This window comes from Panthera tigris, chromosome D1 (assembly GCF_018350195.1).
Source record: "Panthera tigris isolate Pti1 chromosome D1, P.tigris_Pti1_mat1.1, whole genome shotgun sequence".
NCBI classification, from domain to species: domain Eukaryota; kingdom Metazoa; phylum Chordata; class Mammalia; order Carnivora; family Felidae; genus Panthera; species Panthera tigris.
Genome location: NC_056669.1, coordinates 17,744,806 through 17,771,704, shown reverse-complemented (window position 1 = coordinate 17,771,704; position 26,899 = coordinate 17,744,806). Strand labels below are relative to the sequence as shown.

Here is a 26,899-nt window from a genome sequence, read left to right as displayed (position 1 = left end):
TGCTTTTTCCAGAAGCCGACACTGTATATACACAGGTGTTATTTTTTCTAATTTTATTACGACACACAGAACATTTATTTTATCATTTTATAATAATCCAAAGAATCTCCTTACATGGTGAAGAAAATAAAGTTGCCTTATAATAAAATTTAATTTCAATGATTTGGTAGCATGTATAGTTTCAAAGGATAAGAACATATTTATTAGTTTTTAAAAAATGACCTTACTAGTGGGACAGTGTTAGTCAAACCATCAGAAATCATTCTGACTGTCAGAATCAGGAGACTCTAGAATGAATTAGATTTTAAAGAACTTGACCAATTCCGTACTTTTCACTCTGGCTTAATTTCGATCTTGTTTCTTTAGGGAAACTGTCTCCATATAGGTCTGAGTCTTTGGCCCTCTGTCCCGCTCTACCTTCATTTCCCGAGAGATATGATGAATTCCTATGGCTCTGACACTCAAACCCATCTCTTTCTCTATCCTCTCCCCAAAGCTCCAGGCTTAAAACTCCCAACTTCCTGCTCATCACTTCCTCTTAAATAGCTTGCCAGTTTTCAAACTGAGCCCGTAATCTCTGGTAAATAAAAAAAGGAAACGATAGGGTGCCTGGGTGGCTCAGTGGGTTGAGCATCTGACTCTTGATTTTGACTTCAGGTCATGATCACAAGGTTGTGGGATCGAGCCCTGTGTCGATCAGATCACACTGCGCCCCCCTGCGCTGTGCCACCCTTCAAATTCGGAGGACTCAATCTGGTATTCAAGGTTCACAACAGCTGGCCTCAGCGTCCCACCTTCCACCTTTCCCACCTTATCTCCCCTGCCTCCTTGAGCTCACAGGGTCTACCTGCGGCTCTCTGAACACACTCAAGAGTTTTCTGCCTCTGTGCGTCTGGCCCTATCACTATTCTGATCTGCATGTTTTCTACATGCCTCTCTGAATCCTGCCCATTCTTCGAGGTGATAATCACATCCCCCTTGTTTCCTGATGCATCTCTCTCTGGTCACCACCACCAGATCAACTGTAACAACCTGTACCGGTTACTTTAAAAGGTGGGAGGAAGTGTTCTATCATCTTCCCAACGAGATAGTACAATTCTTTAAGGGAAGAGTCAGAGTTTAAACTTCCTTGGGTTCTCCCTAAATGGCTGCGTGGTACACGACACAACTCTGGCACTTCACAAACATCTGTGTTAACTTATGAACAGCACTTACAATTCCTTAGCGCGTCCAAGGCCCACCGTTCTTCTGAGGCAGGCAAGTGCGGGTCTGGGATTGGGATTTGGTAACTTGCTCCAGCTTCCTGCAGAGTCCCATCTGCATGCCGCTCCTTAGCAAACTGTCTCTCAGCCACAAACAGATCATCTACCTCGGACTTCCCAGAGGCACCCAGTGAATGAGACTGAGGTTTTGACGATATTAAGGGAGACTCTAATCCCAAATCTCTGTCTGTTCAATGGAACAGAAAAAGTAGAATAGACCTTAAGCAAAACTTTTAACTTTCAATGTGAAGCATTCAGGAAATACTTGAAAAAATAACCACAAGAGTACAGAGATCATCTGCTGTTAAGTGAAAGACACGGCACTTGGAGCGGTGTGAAAATGGCACACGAAAGGCTCATAAGCGAAGTTTGTTAGAAGAAACGACTTATGCGAGAATCTGCAAAATCCAAAAGACGTAAAGGCTCTTTGCATCTTAGTAATATTTAGACTCCACTCTTCCAGGCAAACCTAACAGATCAGTTTACCTGGACTCTGCAGACCAGGGACTGAAATGCTATGATGCTCCACTTTTAATTTCGGAGGTTCTTCTTCATCGTTGTCTCCTCTATGGAAGAAAGAAAACCATCTTTCAGCTTCACGAGTTGCCAAAACATCATTGTGACGCGATGTAAGAATTAGCTATTCCCTTCCTGACAAAACGCGAAGTCAGTCCTACTGTAATGCAAATGCACACTCACTCGCAAGGTGGTGACTGGGGCAGTGGGATCGGCTTCGCCGACTGTTCCTTCACTGATGCGGCCATCCGGCAGATAAGGTCCTGCCAGCTGCAGAAGTTTGAGAAGGTTCCAAAATCCAAAAGTGAAAGGAAAAACAAACGCCCTTTAAATACACGCAGAAAGAAGTAACAACAAAAACAAACAAACCAGAAATCAAGCCAAGCCAACCCAACAAAAAACCCTACTTCTGCCAGAGAGTTATTTTTATTTTGGCAACGTAAGTAGACTATAAAAAATGCCATACCTTAAAGAAAAACTTAACAAACAGCGTTATGCACACACTGCCCATTAAAAACTTCACATGACACTTGTGAGAAATTTTCTTCAGAAAAGATACTTTCAAAAGAATAGAATCAAAATAAGAGACGTCAATCTAAAAAAGAACAGGTTCTTAGAAAAACATCTCTAAAAGAATACAGAGGAAGAGCTTCTTTCCATATAGTTTTCGGTTGTCAAACTACGATTACAAAAATGAAGTTAAGTTTATAGAATATTATATTCAGGACAATAAAAACCATTAGGGTAAGGTAGCTAAATCTAATACATACACAGTCTTTTCAGAAACTGTCTGTGCCACCAGTTCATAAATTTGGGCCCCATTGTCCGACATGGAGATGACAAACAAAGCTTTGTTATCTGGAAGAAACAAGACAAAAATCACTCTGACGACATGAATGTGACCTATAGGGGCCATGAAGGATGCTTCTAGTGTCCTGATTTATTCTGCATCTTAATCTAGGTAAAGGTTAATGTGTTCACTTTTAAGCATGTTCGCTCTGTAAAAAATTGTTAAGCTACACGTTACGATTTTGTGCGACTTACCGTAGATGATGTTGTATATATTATATGTCAATAAAACAAAGACTATAAAAACCAGCACTGATTCCACAGTCACTTATTAGAAACAAGAGGTGTCGATATATCTAAATTACTGAACTGACTTTTTTGCATTTATTTTGAATTGCCCTTTTGCTAAACAGCTAGATGTTGGAGAAAAGAGGTCACCAATTTTTCTTGTCATGGCGGAACGAACAAGTTTTAAAAGGGATCTCATTGTTGGTACAGTTAACGTATGACTTGCTGACTTAAACGGATTTCAAGTACCCCAAACTAAACCCATCTCTTCATTTTTGTTTGTTTGCGCTTTTTTCACAAATCAAAAAATACACCACTCTCATGAAAGCCTTTTCGTTGGGATTACCTCTCAATTCTCCATCTTCGCTGGTGTCTATCAATGATTTGAACACAGAATAAAGATCAGAGTAGTGTGCAGAAAATTGCTCAGAGAATCTAGGCATCCCAAATAATTTGGGGGCACAAACTCTTACTTTGTCCCCAGTAAATAAATTTCATTTGTCTAAGAACATGAAAAAACCAAAACTCTACACCAGTTGGGCTACTTAAACAATACCGAACATCTCCTGTAACTGTATCATGAACCTGAAGCTTCCTGTCACTCTGCAGACATACTTGCCTGTTGCCACTTGTCGAACCAACACTGTATTCAACTTAATGACAGGGCTAAACGTGTGTTTGCTATCAGCTGTGGATGCCAGAATCTTACTATGACATCGTAACACCAGTCTGTCATCCTGTTTTTGTAACAATACAAGAATGTCTTCCAGCAGCAACGTGTACAGATCTGGAAACAAAAACATAGAGGAGGTGATGAGTGCAGATACTGAGATGTGGTTTATAAACTTTTTAACAATTTGACACAGAAAATTTATTTCTGTTAAATCTAATACAGTCTAATACATGTTAAAAATTAACTTGCTATTGCCTTTTTTAGTTTTATTTTTAGGGGCGCCTGAGTGGCTCAGTCGGTTAAGCGTCCGATTCTCGATTTTGGCTCAGGTCACAGTCTCACGGTTTCATGAGTTCGAGCCCCACATTGGGCTCTGTGCTAATGGTCCAGAGCCCACTTCAGATTCTCTCTCTTCCTCTGCTCCTCCCCTGCTTGTACTCTGTCTCTCTCAAGATAAATAAACTTTAAAATAATAATAATATTAATTTTTATATTGTATTGACACACATGCCAATCTGTGACTGATGAGGGAAAAAAAAACACCACGGTTTCTCACCACAGATAGTTTGAAATGGAGCAGTTTAAAGAAAGCTTATTGGAAAGCTCATTAGAATACAAGAATGATGGAGACAGGGCAGAATCATGACAAACCTCTGCTTCACCCCAAATGAATATGTAATGTACTTCACATATAACAACACAGCATAAGCAGATCTGCAAAAATACGAGAGCAGCACTGCTCACTGCTGCAGCTGAAAACTGTGAACGGTCATCTCTTCTCTCGGGCATAAGGAAACTTTACTATTTTCTTCTTTCTTCCACTCTCCCCCATACTGACAGACATTACACCTACCAATAGTTTTATCCCGATTCACCTTCCAGACCAGTGGCCCTTCGTGAATCATCTTCCTTTTTGTTAAATCCAAATTCTGCCAAAACAAAGACGATTATACACAAATTATTCCCAAACATTTAGGGAGATCATATTCCATACAGTCGCTTTTCAAAAAATTCTTCACATAAAAGATGCCATTTACCTTCAGTATCATTATCGAGATCTATCAACTATTGACCATGGAATAAAGATCAAGTTAAAGTAAGCTGCATACAATCTCCTAAAAAGGGAAGAAGCATCTTGCAGGAAAATATTCAGGAGTGCTGTCTTATAAATCTCACACTAAACACATGACAGCAGCTTATGAAAATGATCCGCACTGGATTCGCAGCCCATCCCCTCATTTTTCTATGAATAACTAGATAAGGGGGGTGCCTAGCTTATCTGCAGGAGGCCTGCGAGTGCCAGACTCTAGTTCCAAACCAAGTTAAGGAAGAAGAGTACTCATAAAAAAGTCGAGGCGGTGATCAGCCTTGCTCTAAATATTAATAATTTAGTAAGAGAATCATCTTTTAGTCTAGGTAGCCCTAGAAAAATCCCACTGTCTGGAAGAGATGGGGCTAAGCATATTAAGCCTGCTTTTTGATAAGCTGTTATATAGGACATAAAAGTCTGATTAACCAGCCACCAAATACATCTGCCAAAAACCACCACCAAGTAAAACAGACCAAGAAAGATTAAAAATCCTAAGGAGTTACTTAACACAAAAGCCCCATGTAACAGAAATGGCAATTACTAAATATTTTACTACCATTCCTGTAATGGTTTCAACATTTATGCTTCTGAAGAGGTTCATGAAAAAATTATTATCTTGTTTTACTCAATAATCTAGAAAGTTCCCAGAGTAAACAGCCCTACTCCCATTCAGACTGTAAGAACAAAATAAAACTAAATTACTAATGTTCCCTTAGTCTCCTGCAAATTTCTCTTACAAAGAGTTCGTTTTACACAAAAGATTCCTCTAATGAAAGACTAAGCTTCACGCAGACCAGATGTTGCAAACGAAGAACAGAATCATAAATACAGACAATCTGTGATACAAGAACTCCTTCAGGTGATGGATGTTCCCACAGAGATGTTAATTACCTGCAAGGGCTTTAGTAAACTGTATTTCATTTTTTAAATTATGATTAGACAATCTCTCACCCTGAGCTCTTCCACATTTGGGTACTCTGACAACTTCAGATTGGAGGTATCGAGGCGACGCTGATAGTCTTCTAGGCGCTGCAAGTACGACAAGATGGAGCCAAGGTTACTGCTTTGGGTATCAATGACCTCCCTGTTCCTAAACCAAACGGACATCTTCTTACCTGTATTTTACAGAGCTCTCTGCAACACCGGACATAACCGACAGCTCACTTGTTCTTAAAACAACCCCCTCCTTCCACTGGCTCTGGAGACATCACACCCTCCTAGTTTTCCTCTTGCCTCTTTGGTTGTTCTTGTTCAATCTGCTTTCCAAACTCACTGATCTCTAACTAGCTTGTGGTTATTTTCTGAATATGTAACTCATGTACGTGGTACAAAATCCGAAAAGTAATATAAGACACACAATGAAAACGAAGTCTCACTCCAATCCTGTCCTCTCGCCTCCTCAATCTTGATACCCAGTCTTGGGTAGCCTATGAGAAAAATTCTAAGCAAACGGAATATATGCATATGTAAGTATGCTTCTCTCTGTGCATGCTGTGTGTGTGTATATATCCTTTTTAAAAAGATATGGTAGCATATTAATATATTAATTACTCAAATGGTAACATTCAGATACACATGTGTACGTGTACGTGTGTGTGTGTGTGTGTGCATTACTCATCACTGTATCTTGGAGACTGTTCCACATGAGCACATAGAGAGAGAACTCACTTTTCAAATGGCCGTATGGTATTAAGCTCTATGAACGTACTATAGTTTACCCAACTACACTGACTGAAGGACATGTAAGTTATTTCCAATCATCTCCTATAACAAACAATATTGTGATATAAAGGCCTTAAAACATATATTTTTATGGACATGTATAGATATATCTGTAAGATAAATTTCTAAAGGAACAACTGTTAGGTCAAAGCGTATGTGCATTTTCCCCCAAGATTACAAAATGTCCAAGTGAACAGAAAAGTCTGAATGTGTATTGTGAGCACCTATACACTCATTACTTACGTCCACAGTTAATATTTGCTGTATTTGTTTTATTATATGTCTGTTCATCCCTCTAGCTATCCATCAAGGCACAACACATTTTGAATGCATTTCAAAACAACTTACAGATGTAAGCACACTTTACCTTTAAACATTTTAGTGTGCATATCATTAACAAGAGTCAATATTTATTTATAGTTACTTTTTAAACATTTTTTTAAGTTCATTTATTTATTTTGAGAGAAGAGAGAGAGCATAAGCAAGGAAGGAGAGGGGGAGAGAGAGAACCCCAAGCAAGCTCCACGCTGTCAGCACAGAGCCCGATGCAGGGCTCGATGACACCATGAGATCCTGACCTGAGCCAACATCAAGAGTTGGACGCTCAACCGAATGAGCCGCCCAGGCGCCCCTACAGTTACTTTTCTGAAGTAAAAGGTACCTGTGAGATGCACACACTTTAAGCGTACCTTTCCACAAGTTTTTACACATGTATGCCCCTGTGCAATCAAACTCCTATAGGAAACACTGCCATCACCTCATGTGATGTTCAGAATATTCCCTCGTCCTTCTTCCTGGTTAGTATCTGGCCCCGCATCGCCAATAACAACCACTCTTTTGACCTTTTTTTCCTACCACAGATTAGTTGAGCCTGTTCTAGAAGTTCACATAAATCAAACTATATATATGTGCTCTTATCTGCTCTCTTTCACTTGGCATCATGCTGGTGAGGTTCATCCACGTTGTATCAGCAGTTTCCTTTCTTTTTATGCGGGTATTTATTACTCTAGTTTATGACTACACCACATTTGGCTTTATGCTAAAACACTCCTGTACAAATCTGTGGGCACATATCTTCATTTTCCCTGGGTAAATCACTAGGAACAAAATTGCTGGGTCAAAGGGTAGATGTATGAACGTATGCATTGTTAATTTAGGTACATATTGCCAAACTGCCCTCCGGAGTTTTATCATTTTACACTCCAAACAACACAATTGAAAGTTCCCGTTTTCCTACAGCCTCACCAACAGAGCCGTCGTCATAATTCAGTTCCTAAGAAATTACATCCAGGTCCACGGATTCAATTAACCTCTATATATACTCACAATCTTCCATTTTTATCTTCAGCGCAGTCCTCTTAGAGGTGGGTCCAGAGAGCCAACGGCACACCATACATCTTCACCTGATATTCCAAACTGAACTCCTCATCTTCCCTACAAATCTGGGGCCTTCTTCACTCATCCTGTCCACCCAAACGTGCAAACCAGAGACCTGGGATTTATTCCCACCATCGCACCTCCCTTCGAATCCTTCTCTAAATCCGTCACCAAATCCTGTTAGTTTTACCTTCCACTTCTCCAACTCTTGTACCTCTCGAGCCGCCGCGACCTGTCGTGAACTGCTGCAACAGACTGAGCTCCTTCATCTCCTCCCCGCGCCCTTCCACCCCTCCGCCACGGACCAGTACGAGTGATACTGACAAAGTGTAAAATCGGAACATGTCACTCTTCTTAGAAATGTCTGTAACGAATTCCTACTGCTCTCAAAATCAGAATCTAAACATGGTCTACAGGGCCCCGTGTGACTTGGTCCTGGCCTACTGTGCGTCCTTCTGTCAGCGCTCCGGCTTCACTTTGTAGGCATGATCCACACTAACCTAATCTTTCAGTTCCTCAGACAGACCACGCTTCCTTTTTACCCCAGGACTTTTGCACATGCTGCTCCCTCTACTTGTAAGGATGCTCCCTTCCATATTCTTTTGGTTGATTTCCACTCATTCTTCAGGGCTTGGCTTAAATGTCACCTCCTCAAAGAAGCCTTCTCTGATGGCTACCACCCAACACCCTCAAACCAGGCTCTCCCTGTACCCCAGCACTAAGCTATACACTCCTAGCACTCCAAATTCTCCCTCATAGCAGCTATTACATAAAATACTTGCACCACAATCTGCTCGGTACCTTCTTCTCCTGCCAGAAACTACGCTCAATGTGGGCACTTACTTGACTTATTTACTTAAGCACTCTATACCCTATACTCGGCATACACTCAGGATACAGGTGCTCTAGAAATATTTGTTGAATGAACACATAAATGAAAGACCGAACAACTACAGATGCTCAAGAAAGCCAAATACAAAACTGATGCTCTACCACAGACTGAACCGGACCCACCTACTACATGAAGAGCCAACAAATGTTCCATCTGTCAATTATGTCATGATAATTTCAATTATTATTTCACAGATCCCAGGTAACACTAATTTAATACTCTCCCTATGTCATCCTATATCTTGTTTTTCCCTTCTTACCTGCTTATTTTCTGCCTCCTTGACAGCCTGATTTACATAGTTTAAGATCTGACGACAGTGATCTGCAGCTTTCTTCACCTTCTCCCTTTCCATTGGCCATTCTAAGTATAGAAGAAAAATCCAAAATGTAAGATAAAGGAAGTCAGAAAAGAACATACATTTTACACACACACACACACACACACACACACACACGTATATATATATGTATGAAGAGTTTGAATATTTTTATATCAGGCCAAAATCTACAGCAGAATCTCAATTCAGATAGCCTTTGGGCAGGTGAGATGTCTTAGGACAAATAAGCCCAAATTAAGCCCAAATTCAAGGAGCTGTGCATTAGTGTCAGCCCCACCGTGTTACATACTCCAGGGGGTGGGTCTCATTCATGCTGTAAGCTATACGAGTGGGACCCCTTCTCCCCCTGGAATCTCCCCTGAGGGCACAGCCTATGTGATTATGTCCAGGGAACCTGTTCAGCGATAACTGTTTAATGGTAACACTGAATTCAAAATAACTGCAGAAGATGTTTCTTTGAATTTGAGAATATATTTAAGGAAAGAAAACAGATTACAACATTTTATCATTAAAAGAAGATAAAATTCACCAAAATGTGTTGAGATTACATTGAAGCCTACAATGTAAAGAATGAGAAAACCAGAATATTTAAGACAACAACCCTCAGAACAACGGCCCACCTATCTGGAACAGGTGTGTTCCCAAATGAACGTGCATGAGTATTTCCAAGTTTTCAGGTACAGGAAATAGTTTGCAGAAGATTATTAATGAGAACTACGTGTGAGAGACTAAAAGCTCAACTCAGAAACTCAGACTGACCTCCTGTTTTTAAACAGGAGAGCTGGGGTTACAGCGCACTGCTGGGGCTTCATGGAGGTACATGTTAGATACACAGAATTTCTTTTCCCAGGATATGCCTTCTTCAAAGCAAATATGATGTATGCTAGAGGAAGGGCTGGTGCTCTCTGTAAAGCGCCAGATGTACGTTTTGTCTGTAAAGCACTGGATGACAAATATTTTACACTTTGAGGGGCTAAGTGGCCTTTGTCACAACCACTCAATTCTGTTTGGTGCAGAAGTAGTCGGAGACAATTTGTCAACAAATGAACGCTAGTGTGTTCCAATAAAACTTCTTTACAAAATATGGGATGAACCAGATTTGGCCCACGATCCATAGTTTGCCAAATGCTGTATTAAGAGCTACTAATGGAGCACATTAAATCAAACAGCCTAAAGAAGACTGGACTGAATCTTGTTAGGAAATGTTGCCATATTCTTTGGAAATCAAACCCTCGGACACCAGGACTCTGTGAGAGATTATTCAGCAGGACATGGGTTTTTTGTTTTGTTGTGTTGTGTTCCTAAGCTTTTTAATTTCAGTGAAATGCTGTACCTGTGTATTTGGCAATATTATCTAACAGAAGAGGGTACTTAGTAAGCCTCTGCATTTGGGTAGGAATGATATCCTTCAGCTGCAGACGACGACACAGCGGATTGCTCTCGGCATCCTAAAATTAAAGTAAAATAGGTGAATTTGTGATTCGTATTAGTTACCTTACATGTACCATATATTCATCATGTATGTGTCTACAACATCACAGTTCTGGTTATTAAACCAAGACTTAAAACATGGCAAGGTATAACACGGTCTCACTGTACTTCTGGCTTTCTCCTTTATTGACGTAATGGGGGAGGGGAGCCTTTATCACTAAGCCAATGGCTTCTTTCTTACCTGTTTAAGCAAAAACTGAGAACATCCATAATCAACTCTAAGAACTGCTTGTTTGTGATAAAAGTTTTATCTTTACATATTCAGGAAATCTAGTTACATTTTCCTATGACTGGCATTCCTACCAAAAGTTAGTTGGCTGATTTGGTATTTGCCATTCCAAAGTGGGCACGATGGATCATCAGCCCGGATATATACCAGCTCATCTCTAACAGGGCGTCTGCAAACTTTTGAGTAAAGTGCCAGACGATAGATACTTAAGGTTTTGCATGCCGTCCAGTCTTTGTCACAAGTACTCAACTCTGCTGTTTTAGCACGAAAGCAGTCATAGGTAGCACGTGAATGAATGAACATGGCCGTGTGTAGTAAAGAGTTCTGAGACGGCCTTCTAGATTCCCATTCTCTGGTGCACACACCTGTATAATCACCTCCCCTTGAGGGTGGAAAGAACTTGTGAATGTGATAGGATATCACTCATATGATTAGGTTATTACCAGTTAACTTTGTATTGATCAAAAAGGAGAGTGACTCCTAGGCGAGTCTGGCTTAAGCAGAGGAGTCCTTAAAAGAAAGCTGTCAGAGAGACACAATCCTTCTGGCCTGCAAGAAAGGAAACAACTATCTTGTAAACTGCCTATGGGGCTGCATGGCAGAGATATGGGCATTCTCTAGGAGACAAGAGCAGTTTCTAGTCAACGACGACAGGAAGACAGGGGTCTCTGTTATACATTTACAAGGAAATGAATTCTGTGAACAACCTTGGAGCTTAGAAGAGGACCCCAAGTCTCAGATGAGACCTGCCGCTCCAGTTGATGCTCTCATTTCAGTCTGGTGAAAAAGCATGAAGAGAGGACCCAGCTAAATGACACCTGTACTCCTAAACCACAAAAACTGTGACATAATACATTCGCATTAAGTTGCTACGTTTGTGGTGATTTGTACCACAGTAAAAATCTACCACCCTGTGTTCCAATAAAACTCTATCAAAACAGGCAAGAGGCTGGATATGGCCCGTGGGCCACAGTTTACTGACCCTTGATATATACCAATATCAACACCTCTGTAAGCATGACTGTGGTTACACTCTTCCCTGGCTAGTTATGAGCCCATTCTCATGTTGTGACCGTATTATGTCACCGGCATACATGGGACACTTGCTGACAATATCTCCGTGGCAATGTGGACTTCTCTGTCAAGTATTTTAACCCTGATAATTATTCTTTGTTATTTACCATTCCAACATCATCTTTATACTCTCCAATAATTTAAGAGATCATGTAGGACTTGCAAAAATATTAACATAATCCTTTTAAAAATCTTGGTCTGAGACTCCCCCCAGTATATTCCATATTCCATAAAAAAAGCTGCATTATTTTTTTCCTTACATGACTCACTCAACTCACTTGCACAAAAGTCTGAAATCGGGAATCCTTTTTCTGACGAGACTTGATCATTTCCAGGGCAAAAGGTTGGTTACTGCAAAAGGTGGCAGCAGCGTGTTTCAACTTCTCCTCCCCTGGTCCGCTGAACTGTGCCGGGAATGCAAAGAACACAATAGAGAACGGCATATGGAGCCCATCTCAGGCCAGGCAAAATGAGAGACAACCACGATTCTTTCCACGTCCCACCAATTACTCTCAAAAGACAAGAAACGGAAATCTACATATGTCTGTGCGCTATCAATGCTTTTCCGTTACACAGGTCCGACCCTGATACAGCCAGACCTTTTCTGACCACGTTCCAATGTTTTCTTGCTCACAGGCTACCACAGCTTATCACTTGTTCAGTCTACGCCACTTCGACATGAAACAGAAAGATTGACACTTGGGAAATGTAAGACACAAAACACTTCAAGACTGAGATTAAAACTTGATTTCCTTCTAAGCGGACCCCATCACAAAAATTGCTAACTGCTCTAGGAAGAAAAGCTGTGGGCTCTGGCTTTTTATGAAAACCCAGAACAAGTCATCAGTTTTCCGGTCGCAATAAAACTGAAACGCTGCTGCTTCATCCACACGGAGGGTAGAGGTCCATGCCTTCAACCTCTCTGGGGAGGGTCCCATGAGTCTATGAACCTCTTCTGCCAAAAATTACACCTTCTACTGATATTTTTAAATTTCTAAATTTAAGTTTGTATATATACTGATTTTAGGCTCTTATAAAACACCTAAGAAGTGCCTCACTCATATAGTCTTTCAATTATTTTTTAACCATCTTCATGTTCATAATAGTTGCTCTATAGTTTACAAAGAAGCTTTTCATATAATCTCCCATTTAAAGCCATTATTTCCAGGGGCACTTGGGTGGCTTGGTTGGTGAAGTGTCTGACTTCAGCTCAAGTCATGATCTCAGGGCTCGTGAGTTAGAACCCCACGTTGAGCTCTGTGCTGACAGCTCAGAGCCTGGAGCCTGCTTCAGAGTCTGTGTTTCCCTCTCTCTCTGTCCCTCCCCCACTTGTGCTCTGTTTCTCTCTCTCTCTCTCAAAAATGGATAAACATTAAAAAAAATTTTTTTTTTAAAAATAAAGCCATTATTTCCAGAAGTTTGTATGTGAAGGTATTTTGTGAAAAATCCTTTTGTAGTGCATTTGTAGTTAAACTCAGGGTATCCTTTCTTCAATTAGCATACGTAGTACAATGTGAAAACTTTAATAGTTTGCTCCAGTGTCAATTGGTATTTTATTATAAATATGACACTTAACACATTGAAAGATGAGACCGGCAGAATTTTTGGTATGTTAGTCAATCAAAGTGCCATATATATACTAACAGCAGCTGGGTTTACAAAAGAAAGTAACATCCCAACCTCAAGTAGCTTTTTTCTTCTTACAGTAGTTGTCAAGTAGCTTAGTATACATAAGGTGATCTCAAGGGACCAATACCAGAAAAATACTCTCCGAGCCTGTTTTAAAAAATAGAGCAAATCTAAAGGCCTATTTATGATTTTTGCTTGCAGTATTTCTGGCCAATGCTTTGCCCTAAGCAAACACTTTGTACCTCATAGTTACTAACCAAATTGGTTAGTCCATTCTGTTTTTCCTTAGCTTTTTATAGGTACATCACAATGGTCAAGAATACAATTCTTCTGGGGCACCTGGCTGGCTCAGTTGGTGGAGCATGCGACTCTTGATCTCAGGGTCCTGAGTTTGAGTCTCATGTTGGATGCAGAGATTACTTAAAAAAATAAAATCTTAAATTTTTTTTCTTAAGTTTATTTATTTATCTTGAGACAGAGAGAGAGAGCACAAGTAGGGGAGGGGCAGAGAGAGGGAGAGACAGAATCCCAAGCAGGCTCTGCACCACCAGTGCAGAGCCTGACGCGGTGCTCAAACCCACGAACTGTGAGATCATGACCTAGGCCGAGATCAAGAGTCGGATGCTTAATTGACTGCGCCACCCAGGCACCCCTTAAAAAAAAATCTTAAAAAACAAAAGAATATGATTCTTCTTACATGTTCTAAAATTAATTTTCTTCTGTCCCACTCTGTTAAGGGGTTTCTCTACCTTATTTGTACCATGTAGTAGGTTTATGCAGTCTAATGGACTATGGCAAAAGGACTGACTGCACCTCTGTACCTTATTAATGATAAATCTCACTTGGCACTTGGTGGCAAACACTACTTATATGAGATCCAAGTGAAACTGCATAGGAATCAAGATTGGTATCTTAAGTCCACATGACTTAAGCTTTTAAGTCCAAATTTGACATGAAAATTGATGCTTTACCATGTCATACTATGGATTTTCTGTTTCAAGTTGAGTAGTGTGCTGCCAAGCCAAGAGAACGCGGTTGCAACCTTCACTGTCACCCTGAGATCAAGGAACAAAACGAGCCACACCATCACAAAGTAGTTGTAAAGTGAGTTGGGTTTTTCAAGGACTTAAATCTCCTTAGTAACAATAATGCCAGAGCAGGCCTTGTGAGAAGATGGTTTGGAAAGTTGAGTAAATGCAAGATGAGACCGGATTGTGATTCTGCAATTTTTTCTAGGAGTCAAGTGGCCGAGAGAAGATCTACTATTGGATTAGTAGATTCTGAGCCATGATCTCACCATCAACAAAAGCAGTATGATGGACATTGTTTTAGTCAACTTTCTAGTATTTAATTTTTTAAAAACTTATTGTAGAGTTAGCAAAATCTTGTGGCATTTTTTCGAGCCCTCTGCATAATGACGTAAAATAAGTTTCTGTGGGCGTATCTAACCAGTTTCTGTTCAACTTGGATTAACATTTTGAGAGGAGGATCATATACTTTACTATTATCACAGCCTTAACTATAGTACTTTCTTTAAAAGTTTGGATCAAATTCACTTTCCCTTATGAAAATTTTCTCTATGTCCGAGTTTGGGTCTCCCTGCTATTTCTTCCCCTAATAACCTGTCCTCTCCCTTTTTTGTAACTCTTAACACACTCGGAAGAACTAATGACTGTCTTCCCAGGGACTGTAAGCTCCACCCAGGCAGAGGCCATGTCTGCTTCGACTGCCACTGTACCCCTAGCATCTAAAACAGGGTTTGGCTCAGAAGTACATACTGTGGGGTACATACTCACAGAGTCGGACAGAAAAACAGAACAGCTATGAAACAGCTATGACAGTCTCTGAACTCTTTCCTTACACTGTAAATAACTGTCACTTCTTTACTTCTGTGATGGTAGCTCTGGATCTACAATTGTTTAATGTCTTAGAGCACGATTCTGAGACCTGGACAACAGAAGACGGCTAAAATTTTACATTAGTTAAATTATTCTTATCAAGAGTCACTTTGCTATTTGTTAAAACACAAAGAATATCTTTGATGAAAAAAGAGCACTTAATTTGAATGAGCACCTTTTCTAAGATATTAACAACAACAAAAAACTGATATTACCCAAGAGAATACATACTTGGACCCCTTTCATCTTTACAGGAGCTTTGCAACATGGATGAGTTTGCAAATTTGCAGATTAGTTACTCAACCCTGAATGTGATCTCCAAGTGTCTACAAAAACATTAAAATGAAATAGCAAATTTCCTTACCCAGGTCAGTAAATCTTCCCCAATCTGATCAATAACTGAGGTCTCATTCCTCTTTCGAACAGCCTTCATTTGCTCATTCAATCCAACTAAGGGGGGAACAAAACAGCAAAAAATAATTAAGTATACAGCCTGCATTACTGGTTGTACCAAGAACCTAAATTTTCAAAAAAAAATTTTTTTTCACAGTAGCATACCCGCTTCTTGCCTCCTTAAATATAAATCTGAACACAATTCTTATACGTACAGATACCTGTGAGCTCTCTCTGAAAAACAGGTGCCAAAGCATAAAACAACGTGGAAACTAGCACATTACATACAGTATAGGTGCATCAAACATGCACCTAACTTCAAGACTCCCTCATAACCATGCTCATAAAGAAATTTAAATAGAACAGGTGATTCTGCCTACTGTTGCTCTCAAAACGTTCCCATTCACAGGCAGTGGATATAATCACACTGAACTTGTCAGTTCATGCCGGTGAAACCTAAGATCACCCACAAAGACGTAAAAGGCATCAATTTGGTAGGCAGGCGTTGGCAGGTGCTGATAGCATCCTTGATGCAAGAAAGCTTGAGAATTAAGGATCACAGAGAAGCAGTGACTTACAAAAAGAGAAACTGTGTCTACAAAAGTCTGAGATGACTATAACCAAGGAAAGCCAGCAAGGTAGAATTTTTTATATATTTACTCAAACCTTTGAAGCAACAATAATTTAATTCCTGAAAATTATTCCATCATGAAATTATATACTGTATACTATATATCCAAAAAATATATACATCATTATATTGGATATATATTTTTAAAAACACATACACAGCAACTGATAAGAAACTTCCAAGGGTAATTTTAATTATTCACATTTTTCATCTTAGACATCAACTTTAGACCTTAACTCCTGGTGCTAATACTTTATATACAAAAGGCTGATGGTGTGAGTGGGTGTTTGGGGAGGGAGGTATTCAAACATCAGATCACTTCTTTATTTAAGTTATGTGCTCACATATTATTATATAATTTCAGGAATGCTAACATGGATACAGTTAGAAGATTTTACTGTTATGGTGCCTTTATGCACTCACAATCTTTCATCTATTAAAAATGTTAACCTCAAAGATCAGAGTTGATTTTTCTTACTGTGAAGTTGAAGAATATCTTCCAAGTTTGAAAAAATTTTCCGTAGTTCTGAAGGTGACAGAATTCCTTCTCTGGATACTCGCTGGTAGAACACTTGATCAAGAACCTTCAGTGTTCGAACATGAGCTCTTTCAGTGTAGAACAATTCTAAGCAGAAAAAAAGGAAATATGAAATATACCTCATTTAGAATGATTCCATGAGACCAAACACAAGCTTTAACTGGAATTAAGCAGCAAATTAGCTCTATAATAATTGTTCATAGTTTTGAAAGGATGTAGTATTTCTGATGTCACTTTCTTGAATCTATGAGACCCTCCTACATACCGGCTCTAAGAGTTGAATGCCAACAAATGAAAAATATCATTCAAAGCTATTCTGTATATTAAAGGTAACAACGTACTCCCAAATCCTTCTGTCTCTTCACAGTAGTGCCCACCAACAACAGTAGAAAGGTAAAGCCCAAATAGTATACAGTCTTTCAGTTGAGACCTCTTCAGAAGTAATAGTATTTTGGTTATCTCATTTGCCTACAGACCCTCATTTCTGAGGCCAGACTTGTTATTTCACTACGTCTCAAAGTGATCAGACACAGGAAGGATATTTATTTAAATAGCATCCTAAAGTCAGTGGAGGGCACAGCCTCCGTGTCACCCCCATTTCTGTCGCATATATGCTGGGGTAAAATAAAGAATACTGCTCGAGGATAAAGGAAGGACTGGTTCCCAGTTTTCTCCCTATCACTTATCAGCTAGCCGTGTGGTCTTGATTAATTCAACCAATCACCCTGAGCCTGAGCTTCCTCATAATCTATGCATAAAAATAAGTTGGCATGAAAGTGAAGTGAGAGGACCCCTATTGTCTTAATGACTATTCAAGTTCAAGATCTATAATGCTATGAATCTTAAATACCCTGAAAGCTAAACACCTTTGCCTTTTAAATTATCATTAAGAATCATAGAAGCGTTTGCATTTTTTGAGTTGGAAAGTTCAAGGATCAGCTATCTAGTTTAAGTTCCCTTTTATGTAAAACAAAAGGCTAGCAGAAATTTTGAAGCAAACTCCAAGACTCAGGGGCTTGTTTTAGTCTAATAAAACTCACTATGTGTGAACAACAACAAAATCTAATTACACTCACCATTAATTACTTCCTGTCTTTTGATCTCACAAGGCTTTAGTCCCAGTAACACTTCTCGACTAACGAGCTGTTGCCAGTTGGGTGGATCTGTCTCTAAGTCATTTTCAAACTGTTCATCCTCACTTTGACTTTCTCCAAAAGCTATGCTGTCGAATCTGATGGAAAAAAAAAATAACGAATTCTATTCTGAGGACATCAGGTGGACAACGGGAAATAGCACAAGTTTTTATATTACAGCAAATAAGTCATATTTCTGAAGTACTGCCTAGCGCAGGGCCTGAAACATCATCCTCTCATACAAAATGATTTACGTGTGTTATATATAACTCTATAAATATCTTGTGAATAGTTTGTGTTTACTAAGAACTTTCTTTTATACTATCTAACGGATCCATGTACAGGTTTTTTCCTTTAAAATTAAAATGTTAGTTTTCTATTTCTTAAAATATGCCTCTACTGAAAGTTACTTCAGGATTACTCACTTTCGAAAGGGCTTTGGTGTCCCATGTTCAGGCACCCTAAAAATAATGGAGAATAAAGGGTCAACGTAAAAACAAAACGGTAATCAAGAAATTTATGTCAAAGACCCTGAACAGACATTTTTCCAAAGAAGACATACAGATGGCCAATAGACACATGGGAAGATATTCAGCATCACTGATCACCAGGGAAATGCAAATCAAACAACGAGATATCACCTTGCTAGAATGGCTAGTATCACAATGACAAGAAATAGCAAGTGTCAGTGAGAATGTGGAGAAAAAGGATGTGATATATATATATATACACATATACATATATATATATATGTACACACACACACACACACACACGCACACACACACGCACGCACACACTATGGAATATTACTCAGCCATAAAAAGTATGAGATTTTTGTCATGTGTGACAATATGGATGAACCTAGAGGGTATTATGCTACGTGAAATAATACAAAGACAAATACCATACGATTTATGTGTGAAATCTAAAAAACAAATGAACAAAGAAGCAAAGAAAGCAGGAACAGACCTATAAATACAGAACTGGTGGCTGCCAGAAAAAAAGTGGTGAGGGGACGGACAAAATGGGTGAAGGGGTGACAGATCCAGGCTGCCAGTTAATGGAGTGTGTAAGTCAGGGGAACGAAAGGCATAGCACAGGGAATACAGTCAATGGTGCTATGATAGCTGTTGTGGGGGGGACAGATGGCAGTTACACGTGTGGCCGGCACAACAGAACGTATAACCTTGTCAAATCCCTACGGTGCACACCTGAAATTAAAGTAACATTGGGTGCCAACTATACTTTAATAAAAAGCAAAAGAAAAAGAAATTCATGCCAGAGATACTCAAAACTGGGTTAAACTACAGTGGCTAATAAACAATTTTTCTGGAAGTTATAATGATTGAATATAAAATAAATTAAAAACATTTCAGTACCTGTCTAAGATTTACCAGCTATAAGCTCCAGCTCCTTTCTTAAAAGCATATGTGGGGAAAAGGCTACAAAGTACAGGAATACCATACAATGAAATAGGTGAAGTTGGCCTAACCGTCCTCCATAGGATATCACTGAATTACCTTTCCACCTCCCACTCCTCCTCCTGCACTTGGTCTAAGGGAGGAGGTGGGAAATCGAAGATGGTATTGGGAGTGCGAGGGGCGCCATCCATGCAGTCTCCAGATGCAGGTGTTTCTCCAACTTGCTTTGATCCTGAAAAGACGAAAGTCAGACCCTTAGACGGTGTTAATGAAGACAACGATTCCAAAAAAAATCAGTCTCCAATGAGAGTTTCAATCCATCCGTAGCACATTCGTAATTCAATTACAGGTTAGCTAGAACCAAAACTCTAAGATAAAATGCACTAAAAAATAAACAGAAATATTATTTTTAAGCAACTTTTTAAAAACCAACATAAGACACATAAACAACTCAGAAGAGAAACATTTGCTGACGTTATCTTTTTCTAACCCCTGTGCCAATCTTTTTCATACAAATTTTAGTTATTATGGTGGTCCAATTTGAAATAGTAACCTCATACTTCTTTTTCTTGATTTACTACCTTTAGGTAATACACATTTCTTCCTTCTCTGAGGATTTTGCTCAGTTATACTTCCCACCTTCACTTTCCTCCCATTTCTTCCTGATGGATAATAATTATATTATTATTACTAGCTGAGTTACTGGTTATTATCTAAGTTTAAATGATAGAATTATATCTGTATTTTTATTCCATCAAGAAGTTAGTACCTTAAATCTGCTCTATATCAAATTAGGTATTTGGTTTATCTACATCCTTCCCTTTAATTGTATTTCTCTCCTCTACCCTTCATTTCTTTCAACTACATTTTTACTTGAATCAGTCGATGGAGTTTTACATTTCCCTGATCTATGGCCACAACTAAATATTCTGTGCCTTGCCTATTAGGTGGATTCTAAAAGCCTGAAACCCAACAGAGTGCTTACATTATTGTGTCAATGTACACAGTGTCATAAGCAAAATACAACACATTACATATACATATTATTCCTGCCAGGTTAAGAGGGATATTAGTTAGGATTATGTTTCCTTTTCTGCTGGTCCAAAGATGCAACTCACGGATCATGAGAAATAGAATGCTCATTGCATCAACGTCAGGCCCTCCATCAGCTACTTCAAGATTATGCCACTTAACTTTGTTTCACATTTAAATCATGACTTAACTTTCTTGAACAACTGTTTCACTTAGCATTTCTGGATGGCTTTATTTTACAACTGTCAAAGCACTATCGTTTTATCAATTCTCAGAGTTTTTCATTTCCTACATCATACTATCAACTGCTTAGAATCTCCCTTTTTCTTATCTACTAGTTCTCGTGCTCTAGTCGGGAGCAGCTGCTCCCTTGGCCTGTGACATAACTATCGTCTAGGAACTGCCTGCCCGTCCCCACTTTTCTGGGTTGTTTCCACCATTTCCTGGATCCCGTAACATTTTCTTCTTAACTTTTCTCTCATTTTGCCGGAGTGTGTATCTTCAAATCATGTTCAAGGAAAGGGTGCATTTCAGCTAAACTTTGAATCGTGGCATATCTGAAAATGTCTTTGTATCTTCCTTCATTTCTGATGGGTAATTTGGATGGATATCGAATTCTAAGTTCAATGATTTTCTTTCAGCAAGTTGAAAGGCATGGCTCCTTTGTATTCTAGCCCCTCGAGTTATAATGAGAAATGTGATGCAGCATAATCCCCGTTTTTTTTTTTTTTTTTTTCCCCTTCAAAGCTTTCAGGACTCTGTATCTCTGATGCATGGAAATTTCCAGAGGCATTTTAGGTACGGCTCTTGTTATTATTGCTGTTCTTGTTATTCACTGTAGGTGGTTCCCAGTGAAGACAACTATTCTTCTTTATCCTTAAGATGGTCTCTCTCATCATTTCTCTGTCTCTCCTCCATTTCCTCTGTTGATCTTTCATCAGACAGGCAGATATAGGACCTCTCAAGTGAGTCTCTCTCTCTATATATAATTCTTGTCTCTCCAATTTCTGTCTCTTGGTATTTCTGATATACATTCTGAAATATTTCCTTGACTTTATTTTTACGGACTTCTTTTTTTTCTTTAATTCTTGGTAGCTCTGGTGGTTCAAAACGTGCACAAAGTTTTGATACTCCTTCCTTCAGGGGTCGAGCCTAATTATTCTGTCCCTTGAGTGTGAGCTAGATTTAGGGGCTTGCTTCTAACTTGCTGAAGTGACAATGTGCACCGACAGAGACTAAGTCATTAAAGATAGCGAGGCTCCTTTCTTGCTCTGTCTTTTGGATCACTTCGGAGAAAGTTGGCTACCGTGTCATGGAACACTCAAGCAGATCCGTGGAGAAGCCCGTGTGGTGAGGAGTCAATGCCTCCAGCAAGGAGCTAAGTAAGTCCCCCTGCCACCAGCCACCTCCCTGAGCGTAGAAGCAGGTCTCCTGGCCCCGGCTAAGCTTTCAGATGACTGACAGACACCTTGACCGCAACCACATGAGACAGAATTGCCCAGCTAAGCTGCTCTCAAGTTCCCCACCCACCAAAAATGTGACACAAGAAGTGTTTTTTTTTTTGTGTTAAGCTATAAAGTTTTGAGGTGGTTTATACAAAGCAGTTGATAACTAATACGGTAGTTATTGTATTGTAATAGTTATATTAAATCATTTCTCTTTGGTTTCTGAATGTTCCTTTTTCATAGTACTGTTATTCTTGTTTTACAGATGTAATGCTTTTTAAAATTTCCCCAAGTATACTATCTAATTTAGAGGTATTTTTTCAACGTTCTTGTCTATTACCTAAATTACAGTTTTCTGCTAGGGGCGGTTTTTCTGTTTATTTCGTTTTCTTTTTTTACGCCATCAATAGGTTTGGCATTAATGTATTATCTTCGGTCTTGACTCTAGCAAGCAAATTTTTTCAACAGCGAGTAATACTATTCGTATTTGAGTAGCTGCTGGGGCTTTCTTCTGCAGCTATACACAAGCAGATCCATTTCAGTTGGGAGCTCTCTGGACAGGGTGAGACCCTGGCACGTCTCCTGTCAGGCTTCAGGCCCCCAACTGTTAGAACTAACGTCCTAATTAATGCCCTCCAGGGCACTAATGTCAAGGACGACCTACCCAGCTCTCCCCACACAACTCACTCACTCCTCTAAAAGAGCACACTCATGTTCTTCTGGTACATAAATGACAGACGGCTCACATTTTACAATGCAAAGATCAGAAACTGTTGACGTCATTGTTTTGATTACAGGCCTTCAATTAATTATTTTCAGCTTTATTTCTTACTCATGCGCTCCATGTAACACATGCCAACTGCTGAGCCCAACATCTTTCCAGGGTTCTAATGGGCAGACTGGCTCCCCGTCTGGGACCCCTTGTACGGATTATGGACTCCAGCTTCCTCTATGTTGTTTTACTCATCAAACCACTCTTGTCCACTTTTAATCTCCCCAAACTCTGTTGAAATCTCTTACTTATTGATAACATGTTCTCTTCCTCCACTTCCTTTCTCTTCATGGTTTTTATTTATTTGTTACTGGTTGCCCATCTGCCATGTTTTTATTTCAGTGAGAGCTAGGAGCCATGAATTAATGCACGTACTCAACCCAACATCTTCAGAATTGCACGTAAGATAAAACCTCCAGAGTTTTCTACAAATGTCACCCCTCCTTCTTTGTCTTAAATAAAAACCTGCCTACCCCACCGGCGATGACCTCTTCTGCTACAGTGCTCTCAAACGGAGACAGATGTTTCCATCGTACGCTGTGTACTTCAGGGCAGAGCGGAGGTAGATACCCTTGTTCCTCAATACTACTGTCAGACCATTATCTTGCCTTCCTGTAAAAACCTCTTGCCGCCTGAGACTCTCACTCCGAGATACTATCACACGCTCTCCCTCCTCACGACAATCATCTAGCAATACTGAACCTTTGGCTGCTGGCTCACAGCTTCCCTCTCTCTGCTGCTATCACATGAGGTGACCTCAAAACCCAGGGCTATTAAGGTATTCAAACCCCTGGCTTGTTGGCCCCTTACTTTCTTCGTCTCTAGTTACTTCCTTTATGCCATTTCAGCGACCACTCCCATAGCTTTATCCTCGACCCTGTCATACCAGAAATTGAACTGCTTCCAAAATCGCCAGTATAGATAGGCATTCCCTTCTCCAAATAACACCACTGATTCACCCAGCTCACTTGCTTAAGAAACCCATTATAACAAGTATGAAGAAATATGGTAATAAGCTCTTTTCCCAGTGACCTACAATTACTTTACATCTTCTTCTACTCAAGTCCCGTTGCCCTTCACACACGCTCTGCCTCTCATCTCCTCTCTCCTTCTCCAAGCTCTTCCCTATTCGTTATATACAGTCTGTCCCCTGCATCTTCCACCTCCTCCTCCTTCCTGGCTTCCCTATAGTATTAAAACAACAACAACAACAAAACACCTCTAGTATCTCAGGTTTTTAAAAAAGTCTTCTTCAGCCTCCCCCCAGGTCTGCTTCTAGCTACTAAATCCCCTCAACACTTCTTTTACCCTTCCATTACTGGATCGGGCACAATCTGAATTTTTTATTAGTGTGACTATCTCCCCACGGGACTAAGCAGCACAGGGCAAGAATCTAAGTGTCACTTCTGTGTGCTAGCATCGGATACAGAGCTAATGCCTGACAGAGCGCTCGATCGATATTCCTCAATTGGTGAGAATTCAAAATGATCACTTAGCACAGATTTACCACCAGCTGTAGAAGATATTAAAACGTTAAAATGAAGTTAAACTGGGATTCAGGCTTGATTAAAATAATATGCCACTCTATTGCCGACTTAGTGTGATCGTTTTAAAGTCTTGAGACTTAGTGAAGTTGCACTACAGCGTTCGCTCACCCAGATCATTCTCTTTCCCTCCTTCCTGGGAAAGAGTGGCCCCTGAAGCCCCAGAGGACATGGAATTGGCTGGCAGGTACCCAACGTCTGTTCCTTCACCTGCTAACCCACTCTGGCGCAACTTGGCAGAGTCCTGAGGCTCAGGACTCACAGAAGAGGGTGTGGATAAGTGCTTAGGGTGCCGCTGCTTCTGTAGTTCCATAGCTCTGCCAACTGAACAGAAAGCAATGGTTAGTAATGAATGTTTCAAAAATCTAAAAAAAAAAAAAAGAAGAAGAAGAAGATGTAAAGGATCTCAAAATTGTCTGGAACATGGAAAATATTTGTGAATTATACTGTGTGAGAGACAGATAGATAAGACAGGAAGAAATGAAAGAAGGAAAAGGAGAAAAAAAGGAAAGAGAAAAATAAAGGGAGAGAAAGAGAGCAAAAGAAAGGACGGAAAGAAAGGGGGAAAGAAGAAGAAAAAAAGAAAAGGAGGGAGGGAAAGAGAGAGGAAGGCAGGGGAAGGTGGAGGAAGGTAGAAGAGAAAGGGAGGAGAAGGTGGCAGTGAGAAGGAGAGACAAGAGGGAGAAAAGGAGAGGAGAGCAACGGTGGGGAGGGAGCGTGTTGAGAGAAGAGACGGACGCACACAGAACCGTACTCACTTGTAAGAGTGACGATGGAGCCTTCTGTGAGCCTTGGGAAGGCCCCGCCCGCCCCCCAACACTCACAGCCGCACCATCATAACGTGCCTCAGACACAATCGAGATTAATCTGCAGCCTGCTCACTATCCTTGTTTGCATCGGTAACCACGGGAAGCTAAAGACACTCGGGTCATCATCCCCCACAGCACCGCGCACGCTCACATAGCTCTGGACTTCCCCAATCCTAAACTTCTCCCTTCCCTAATTCCTACAATTCTCCTTCTGTATCCCTTGGAACTCATGGGCAGCACCTATGAAGGACTCCATTCTTGGAGTACCTGGTGGATCAGCCAGTGGAGCCTCCAACTTTTGATTTCGGCTCAGGTCACGATCTCAGGATCGTGGGATGGAGCCCTGTGTCAGGCTCTGTGCTCACCGAGCATGAAGCCTGCTTAAGATTCCCTCCCTTTGCCTCAGCCCCTTTACCCTGCTCCCACATGTACTCTCTCTCTCTCCAAAAAAGAAAAAAAAAAAAAAAAAAAAAAAAAGACATATTCCATTTTCTCCACCTCGTCTCTAAATGTCCTTCATCTTCTCAGTGTTTGGGGCCCTACTGGTATTTGACACCACTACCGGCGTCGGACACCCAGCACCGCTGTTCGCACAATGCCACTCCCACTCCAACCTCGCCAATATTTTCCAACGCGGTGCTGCCCGGTCGAAGACCACTCCATGACCTAATTTCCCGCCCAGTGGTACCACCCTCCCTACTTCTCCCGCAGAGGGCCGATCTCTCTCCGTTAGGCCTGAGGGTGGAGGGAGATCAGGAAATGAAGCACAATGGAGAGGTGGAGACATTGTACAAGTATGGAGAGAGTGAGTAATACGTGTATAAAAAGATTAAACAAAGAATGGTGGAGAAATCCACGCACGTTTTTCTTGTTTTGTTTTGTTTTTTGTTTTTTTTATTTAACAGAAGTTGAATGCAAATAAAATCCGAATAGGTAAGTAAATTATGTTATGGACAACTGACAGGATACTACAATTAAAGAAGGTTTTTTTTTTTAATTTTTTAATGTATTTTTTAATTTATTTATTTAATTTTTAAATTTATTTTTGAGAGAGAGAGAGACAGAGAGAGAGAGAGCACAAGCCGGGGTGGGGCAGAGAGACAGGGAAACACAGAATCCGAAGCTCCAGGCTCTGAGCTGTCAGCACAGAGCCCAATGCGGGACTCAAACTCACAAACCGCGAGATCATGACCTGAGCCGAAGTTGGACGCCTAACCGACTGAGCCACCCATGTGCCCCTAAAGAAGGTGTTTAAGATAATTATAGAGCCACGTGGGGATAGTTAGCTCAGAAATAACCTTGAATGCCAGCACGGTACATTGGAAATTCAGTGGAATCATTTCAAGAACACCTTTCTCTAATACTTCATTCTAGTTAACTGAGCCTCTGAAGGGAAGATGGAGGGAGCTGGTGAGAACGCGCCATTTCCAGCTTCACATACTTGCACTGTTGTCATGACGGCTTGGTCTCCTTGGGGGTCCCAGGATGCTGGGGAATCCTCTGCGCTTCCCTTTTTCTTCGCCTTCTCGATCTTTCTTCATACTTTGCTAGAGTCAAGGTACAACCAGAGAGATAAGAGACACACAACAGAGTCGAGTTCTTTTGTCGCCGTCGAACACAGAAACGCAATTCTAATGGTCAGCTGAAAGAACTGGCTAAATGCAAGTGAGAGACACACACGCAGCACTCATTAGAGGCCGGCACACAGTACCGTGTGCACATCAAACTCAAGACGTCTTTTCAACCTATTTCGAGCTGACAATTTTGGAAAACAAAAAAGTAGTTTGACAACACATTTACCGGGAGCCACTTCCAAGCCATTCATTCCTCTGCTGAACAGACAATAAGCCCTTCCTGCGTGATGGCACTGTGCTAAAAGCTGGGGACACGACGAAGGAGGCCCTCGCCCTC

At 40.4% G+C, this 26,899-nt stretch overlaps 1 protein-coding gene across 9 annotated transcripts in view; it reads right to left on the bottom strand.

Moving 5' to 3' along the window:
- ARHGEF12 (Rho guanine nucleotide exchange factor 12) overlaps window positions 1-26,899 on the bottom strand; it is a 149,336-nt gene that overhangs the window by 7,925 nt on the left and 114,512 nt on the right. For all 9 annotated transcript variants that reach the window (XM_042957525.1, XM_042957532.1, XM_042957531.1 and 6 more), the window contains 17 exons: window positions 26,430-26,535; window positions 24,291-24,503; window positions 19,486-19,618; window positions 18,388-18,423; window positions 17,906-18,060; window positions 16,770-16,916; window positions 15,632-15,717; window positions 12,019-12,144; window positions 10,280-10,394; window positions 8,869-8,969; window positions 5,570-5,647; window positions 4,382-4,457; window positions 3,475-3,642; window positions 2,549-2,636; window positions 1,962-2,048; window positions 1,749-1,828; window positions 1,216-1,449 (listed from right to left, as the gene is read on the bottom strand). In XM_042957525.1, coding sequence (XP_042813459.1) covers window positions 1,216-1,449; window positions 1,749-1,828; window positions 1,962-2,048; window positions 2,549-2,636; window positions 3,475-3,642; window positions 4,382-4,457; window positions 5,570-5,647; window positions 8,869-8,969; window positions 10,280-10,394; window positions 12,019-12,144; window positions 15,632-15,717; window positions 16,770-16,916; window positions 17,906-18,060; window positions 18,388-18,423; window positions 19,486-19,618; window positions 24,291-24,503; window positions 26,430-26,535 — 2,029 coding nt within the window. The remainder of the gene's footprint in view (window positions 1-1,215; window positions 1,450-1,748; window positions 1,829-1,961; window positions 2,049-2,548; window positions 2,637-3,474; window positions 3,643-4,381; window positions 4,458-5,569; window positions 5,648-8,868; window positions 8,970-10,279; window positions 10,395-12,018; window positions 12,145-15,631; window positions 15,718-16,769; window positions 16,917-17,905; window positions 18,061-18,387; window positions 18,424-19,485; window positions 19,619-24,290; window positions 24,504-26,429; window positions 26,536-26,899) is intronic.